Below are 7698 nucleotides of genomic sequence, written 5' to 3' on the forward strand. Positions count from 1 at the left end.
CACCGCAGAAAGCAACCATGTCCTATCCAGCAACGTCTCCTTAAGGATGTTCTTGAAGGGAGAGCCCCCGGAGCCTCCACCACTGCCTAACCACGAAGCTTCATTCATTTCGTGAAAATTCACCAGTCCCTAGAAACGCAGCGCTTAACCAAGGGAAACAGCTCCTGGCACCAACGGAACGCTACCACGGCGATCTAGCTTTGCTCTCCCCGGAGAGACCGGCGAGCCTGGAAGACAGGAGGGCGCCGGAGGGGTGGGAAAAGGGCCGGGCCTTCCCCGCCGTGCTGGTGCCGGGCTCCCCAGGGCCCGCGGCAGGGCCAGGCCGGGGCCTCCCCCGCTCCCACCGCGACTCCCGTTAGGGCCACACGGGGACCACCCCCCCCCGGTGCTCCCGGTGCCCGTCCTCCTTACGCTGTATGGCGGGGGGCGGCGGGTATCGGGCCCGCAGCTCGGGGCCGGCCCCCTGCACGCCGCTGCTCACGTAGTTGCTGGGGAAGATGCCGACGCGCTGGTCGATCTTGCCCGTCCACCAGCCCTCGTCGCCGGACACCTGCGAGTCCCGGGACAGCACCTGCACCACGTCCCCCGGCCGCAGGCTCAGCTCGTCCTCGCCGCACGCCTCGTACTCGAAGACGGCCGTCCAGAGCGGCCCGCCGCCCGCCGCCTCCCCGCCGCCGCCGCCCGCGCCCTCCGCGCCCGGCGCTCTCAGGGGCTCCATGGCCAGGCTGCTCCATAGGGGGGGCCGCCCGCGGCAGCCGGGCGCGGCGGGGGGCGGCGGGGCCGGGCGGGCCGCCTATTGTTCATGCGGCCCCGGCGCCGCCGACTGCCGGGGGTCGGGGGCCCGGCGCGGGGCCGCCTCAGCCCAGCGCGGGGAGAGGCGAGGCCGGGCAGCGCCTGCCGCCGGGCCGCCGCCACCGCGGCCGCGTCCCCCGCCCCGGCCGCCGCCGCCGCCGCCCGCCGCCGCCGCGCATCCCGGAGCCACCTGACTCTCTGGCAGCTTCGGCGGACGGAGGGGAGGGGCCGCTCCGGCTCCTCGCCGCTATTGGGCGCCGCCGCCGCCCGTCAACGCTTCCTCGCGGCCGATTGGGGGGGGGTCTTCGCCCGCTCGGCCACGCCCACCCACCCCCCTCGCGCCGGAGTCTCGCACTCACCGGCGGCCTCGCGATTGGCCCCCGCCCCGTCAGCCGTCGCTTCCGATTGGCCGCGCGGCCCTTGTCAGTTAAGCGGCCCGAGGCCCGCCCACCCCGCCGCTTCTCATTGGCTGCGGAGGGGAGCACGACGCGGGGAGGGCTGAAGGCGGAGCGCCCCGAGGGGGCGGGGCCACCTTCTCCGGCCGCCGGCGCCGCTGGCCAATGGCAGGGCGGTCTTGGCGGTGGGGCGGGGCCGGACCTGCGCGCGGCGGGGGTTCACGGGGGTGGGCGGCCGCCCGGCAGGGGGCGGGCGAGCGGCCGTGGTTCGCCCCCGCCGCCATCTTGCGCCGTGAGGCGCCGCGACTGCTCTGACGCTGACAGAGTGATGGGGGCCTTAAGAAGAGCGTGCTCTGAGTTAGCGATGTCACTCAGAATCCTTATTGGTGCCTGTAAAATACATAAATTGGCTAGTCCTGTTTTCTGGGAAAGCACGTCCATCCACTGAAACTTAGTAACAAGTACTTCAGAGAACCTTGCATGGAACTGTAGATTTTCAAGTGCCTTTCTTTTTTTCACAAAATAAACAGGCTTTATTTCTGACAGAAAGCAAATACACCTTGCCTAGAAAGCAGACGTATCGATATCCTTATTTTACAAATGAATTGAAAAGCAAAAAGTATATATGCTCGAGTTCAGAACACTTCAATGTGACATGTAGGATTTAGGCATGTTTCAATACTAGTTTCCAAATTAGACTTGTCTAATTAGTGTAAGCTTATCCCATATTACTGAGCCCAGTCACAGAATGGCCAAGGTTGGAAGGTACCTCCGGAGATCACCTGGCCTCCCCCTGCCAAGCGGGGCCACCTAGAGCAGGCTGCACAGGATGGCATCCCGGCGGGTTAGGGGTATCTCCAGAGAAGGAGACTCCACAGCCTCTCTGGGCAGGCTGTGCCAGTGCTCTGTCACCCTCATGGTAGAGAAGTGTTCCCTCATATTCAGATGCTGATGCTGAAAGGAACTTCCCCGTCCCGTGTCATGCTTGACCTGCTTTCCTGATTCCACCAGTAGTGACTGCGTGGCTCTAGAGTCGTTTCAGCTCATTTATCTAGCTGAAAGCTAAGCCACCAAGGAAAGGCAGTGAGATTTCAATCAGCTTTTCAGGTTGATCTGACTCACTTTAGGACTGTACATACACACGATCAGTAAAGCCAGCACAACGTGGGGAAGTAGGATGGGATGGGGAAGGGGCAGCAGTCCTCTCCCTTTCAGCAACAGCCTGCATTTTGAAGCTGAGGGTTAGCAAATAACTGTATTTTAATTTTTGGAGTTCAAATAACAGATGATTGAGATGAAATCTGAAGGGCTGATTTTAATGTCCCTATTTAAAAACAGCCCCAGTTGCATGCAATACTTTTCTGTGCAATTATATTTAAGGAAAAATAATTTTTTTGTTGTTTTTTAAAAAAAGCATACAAATATAGTTCAAAGTGGATATTGTGCTTTAAAAATTGTAGTTTAAATATTCTAGTGAAACATAACAAAATAGACGTCTCCTGTCTTTCATCTGTTTAAAACTTATTTAGGTCACCGCTGTAGAACACTGAAAGCTTTAAAGTAGAGAGTTATATTACTGACGGTGAAAACGATGAGAGAAAAATGGACTTCAGTCCAGGCTCAGGTTGTCTGCCGCAGCGACCTAACAAGACAGAACCCTGCCCTCTTGTGGAATGCCTTGGTATTGTGATAAACACTCCTGTAAAAGAGATCTTGCTTTTTTGCCCTCTTTTTCTTTTCTGCCCCCTTTTTCTTTCCCTGCGATGTGTTTGTTTCTACGGAGACGGTCTCGCTTGCTCAGGGAGCCCAGAACAACAAGTGCCTGGAGCTGGGAGAGAGTCCAGGGAAATGCTCTGGAAGAGCCCTGATAGGTTTTTACCATTTTCACAGATTCCTCTTGGCATCTTTAACCAGCCGTGTCAGAAAGTGGTTTCTGAATGAAAAGATTTGGCCAGATTGGAAAGGCTGTTCTTGTGATCAAGGTAAAAAGAAGGATCAGTAAATGTTAAGTTAACATTTCCGTAACTGGCAAAAGGAAGAAGAAAATAACATTAAACAAACAAACACATTTTTAGAGGAGAAAAAAAAAAAAAAGGCCATTCTATTCCTAGTTCTTGTTTTAAGAAGCTAAGGAAAGTGATCTGCTGACTCCATTTCATCATTCATATATATATTTAGGACATCCATTTCCGCTTTTGCCTTATCTTCTCTGGAATATTTACGCAGACTACTAAACTAGTACATTTTCTTTGAACTGAAAGCTTTCCTCCCCCTTCACTGGACCTAGCTGCTCTGTAACACCATCTTACTACTGTGCCAGCCCATAGTTATAAAACTACATTGGATATCAAAAACTTGGCACCCTAGGCTCCTAGTCTGTGTGCTCTGTGAGGGCAAAAATCAAGATGTTACAAAAAAACAAACAACAAATTAAAAACAAAAAAAAAGGAGAAGATCCAAAAGGAAGAAAAAGTACTGGAACAGAAACAGTCAACAGTACAAGACCACTACTGTTATACCAACTATAGCTTTGATGAAAGCACATCTCTACCAGCACAGTACATAAGTATAAAACATTAAGGAGATGCTCCTTGGTGTGTCTCCTTAGTGCAGCTCGCTCCTTTTACATTCCATGGTCATTCATATTTGCATCTTAAATTACCTCAGCACTAATGCTCTCATTCCCAGAGATGTATCTCAGCTGTGTTCCATGGTTATATCCACAGATAGAGCCACACAAAGCACTCTGGAGATGTGTCTTATGCCAGTAGACAGTTATTTGATCAATCGCTGATAATGTCTCCTCAAATAATGTAATCTCTACTGACAAATTGATTCTTCTATCACTATAAATTGCCCCTCTGCATGGCTGTAAAACTGGACTGTGTTTTTTTCCCACTTTAGAAAAGAACTGCTTTGCCAATGTCACTGCAAGCAGGAAAAGTAAGCCACTGGCAACATCAGCTTTGGAAACTGTGCTGTGCTGGCTAGGAGCATGGCTGTGAATCTGTGTCTTTAGCATCTGAGTCAGTAGAAGAGAGAGTTCTGCTCTGCTTCATAAAATATATATGCTAATCTCCCAGATGGCTGTATCTTCTTTCTTCATAGAACAGATGACCTGAAAATAAAACAAGACTAAAAATATTGGATAGTGGAAATTCTGGGATAAAATCTCGGACTTTCCTATGGATTTCACAGACAGATTCAGCTTTTAAATTCACAGGTCATAGTATAATTTCTCACATACCACATAGCACTGATACATTTATCAACATCCATGGAAGAAAAAATAAAACAGAGAGAGACTTTCAAATGAGCTTTCTGCCTACACTAAAACATACACAGTTAACAGAAATTATGTTTAACTTTGGTTTAGTAATGATGTCCATTTACACGCAGTGTATTGTTCCAATCTAAGCTGCATTTATAACCATTGCCATTGGTCAGTTGCCACTCTCACAGAGGAGCACCAGCACTGCCGCACAGGTAACATCGTGTCACAGTTTTGAAAATGTATGGAACAATAATATAACCAATTTGAATAGGGGATCTGAGATCAATGCAATGCAAATGCTCCCACTGGAGCTCAGCAAAGACACTAAAGCAAACCTCTCAGGAATGAGCCCTGAAATCTTTTAAACCACTGGTAGCCTTGATCTTCCTTTTTTTATTGCATGTGAAAATTGAAGCAGCAGCATGATACACTTCAGTGGCACCACCAGCATATGGTTCAGCACTCCCTCAGCATGTTCAGCTTCCTACCACAATGCCAGCACTGCCCCTGACACCTTGGCTTCCCCTTGAGGCCTTCAGCCCAAGGAAGGACCAAGTCTCCTTTGTGAGGGCAGTGAGGTTTTGTTTGGAAATAACAAAAACAAGATCAAAACCAAGATATGAACTAGCCCATGGTTTTATTTAGGTTTTAAGTTTGTCAAACAAAGTGTATGGGCCAGTTTTCAGGTTGCTGAAGCCATCCTTGAATAGCTTCAGAAACACAACACAAAATGAAGAATCCTCCATGTGAACTCAAACCATAGCAGATGGATGAAGACTTTGTTCCTAATTCTAATGGTGCTTTAGCATTACAACATACAAAGACCTGCAACATCCATTAGAGATACCAGTATTCATATCCAAATCATAACTTTATACTCAAACCGTAACTCTAATAAATCTCCATTACAAAGTAATGGAGATAAAATAGATAGCCTTTTCCTTTGGAGTAAAATAATCCTTTTGTTTATTCATGTTGATGTTTTGTTTTGTTTTGTTTTTCTTTCATGTGTATTCAGTAAGTTAACTTACTATTCAGAATAACAAATCAATCTAAAATAAGACCAGATAGGTCAGTGCAGTAGTAACTGGTTTTATTCATGTTATTTTGCAGGAATAGGCTACATTTGCCTGCTCTCTCCTTTTATTTGAAATCACAGTTTAAATTCTTAGAAGAATTAGTCAGAGCAGCCTCTTTCAAAAAATGTATCACTCTTTACTGGAAAATTTTCTGTCTACATTTTCGTATATTGTGTCTACCCTATACCTAGTGACTAAGCTCAGATATGATTCTGTATCCATTTAGTATTTCATAAGGCAACTGGAAGGGGATTTCCTTGTACTTACATGGAAATGGACCTAATTCTATTTTGATCTTTCAGTAAGTGGGCAGAAAGACACATAATGTTTTTATTCAAATGCCATCTCTTAGTACTGGCAGCACCAGATCCATGGACGGCCAGAGACATCAGCTCATTGAACACAAATTTCATGTTACACTATTGCAGCTATCTCAAGGCATGTACCTTTACATTCCAAAATTAATTTACTTTATCTATTTACTTTTTTTTCTTTCCCTAATCAGTGGGCTCTGGTTCTGCACACTGTAAAGGCACTGTGCAGCTCTTTACAGTTGAAGCTTTTGTAAAATATGAGAGAAGTATGATTCATGGAGGTATCCTACACAAATCAGCCCCAGACTGCAGACTGCTGAGTGCCTTTTACTCTAATTGGTACCTGAGTGGTTTTCAAAAGATAATATTAAACAAAATTAACTCCTGAAGGATACATGCCTCCTAATTTCTTATGGTGTTGTATTTTGCCTCCAACTGAACGCCTATTGAAAGGCCCTGTATGATAGGCTTTCTTCACATGAATATTCCTCAGGCATAAGTTTTCCTGCTCTGCTGGTGGTAGCATCTAGAATTTTGTAGCACAGGGAAGTGGATAGCCTCAGCGTCTGTTCCCAAAGGTCTCAGTTAAGACTCTAGAATTTTCAGTTTATGCATAGATAAGTAATTATTAGACCTTTCTTGAAGTCAGCTTTGACACTTCTATTCAAAACAAGTTAAGACAACTTAAAAGGAAGAAGGGATTTGAAAAAGGGTCATAATAAAAGGTTTTACAGTTCTTATTTTTTTTTAATGTCTATTTTTCTGTAACTTACATCAAACTAATGGCAAATGGGGTAAAGATGAGCCAGGACTGAATAGAATGAGCTATGTAATTCACTCACAGCTTTAATGCTTGTTAAGCATTCACCTCAAATTCATGCCAGCAAAGACTACTTCACAACAGTATCCACTCTTGTTAGATTCCATGGTGCTGCTATGGAAGGCTGAAAGGCTTGAAGTCTCTAACACAAGCAAGTGCCTACCTGGGATGGCGGACAGGTGCCTAGTGGCATTAAAAATCTGACCCGAATCCACCATTTTATAATAAACTTTAGGAAAACCTAGTATGCTATTTGCTCGATTTTTTTTTGTGAAAGCATATGTAAAATGTGTTACAGTGAGACCATTTTGATAGCTACAAAAATTTTATTTCCCCATTTTCAGTTATCCTTTCTAGTACAGAGTAGTAGCTTCTTCACCACAAGCAAAGAATTTGAGTAAAGCAGTAAGAAATTATTAATTTTATTGAATAATAGTACATGAATTGTTTTGTCTGTTCCTAGCAGAAGGCATCCATTCTTAAACTGTCAGATTTTCTCTTTCCCGCACACGCCCCCTCAGGGCACTGGGCCGGGGCCGGGCCTGCCCTGGGCCCGAGCGCGGCCCGAAGCCGGGGCCTCGCGTGGCGGCGTTTGGCCGGCGCCGCGCAGTGCCGCCGGGGGGCGCCGCGGAGCCGCGGCCGGTGGGGCCCGGCGGGCCGGTGATGCTGCCCCCGCCCGGGCTGGGCCCCGCCTGCGGCCTGCGCCCCGCCGGCCGCCCAGGCTTCGCATCGGCATCGCAACAATCTCGTCCCCTGCCTCATATGCCGCCTGTTAAACGCGGTTTTATTTTTCCATTCTGCGGTAACAACGAAGAAATTCTTGGCCGAGCTATTTTTGGTCCTGCTGGAGCCACACGCTGCTTCCTCAGGCCTCAAAGCTCATTGTTTTTATTCACTCACATGAAACAATTGCAGGCCTCATAGAACATATTTGTTTTCCAGTTCCTGAAACCATTATCACCTTTTCCTGTTCCCCTTGAGAAAATGGGCCCTTGGTACTCGGCCAGGTTGCATTATTTAATTT

General features: G+C 47.8%; 1 protein-coding gene across 15 annotated transcripts in view; it reads right to left on the reverse strand.

Annotated features, from left to right (window-relative positions):
• The window catches only part of MAP3K9 (mitogen-activated protein kinase kinase kinase 9), a 79115-nt gene extending 78394 nt beyond the window's left edge, over positions 1–721 (reverse strand). For all 15 annotated transcript variants that reach the window (XR_013952209.1, XR_013952210.1, XR_013952211.1 and 12 more), the window contains exon 1: positions 412–721. Coding sequence is in view for 2 of the 15 variants with exons in the window: in XM_080595409.1 (XP_080451535.1) it covers positions 412–718 (307 nt within the window). In the remaining 13 variants the exon portion in view is untranslated. The remainder of the gene's footprint in view (positions 1–411) is intronic.
• Positions 722–7698: the final 6977 nt, after the last annotated feature.

Source organism: Anser brachyrhynchus, assembly GCF_964034855.1.
Source record: "Anser brachyrhynchus genome assembly, chromosome: 5".
In the NCBI taxonomy this organism is placed as follows: Eukaryota; Metazoa; Chordata; class Aves; order Anseriformes; family Anatidae; genus Anser; species Anser brachyrhynchus.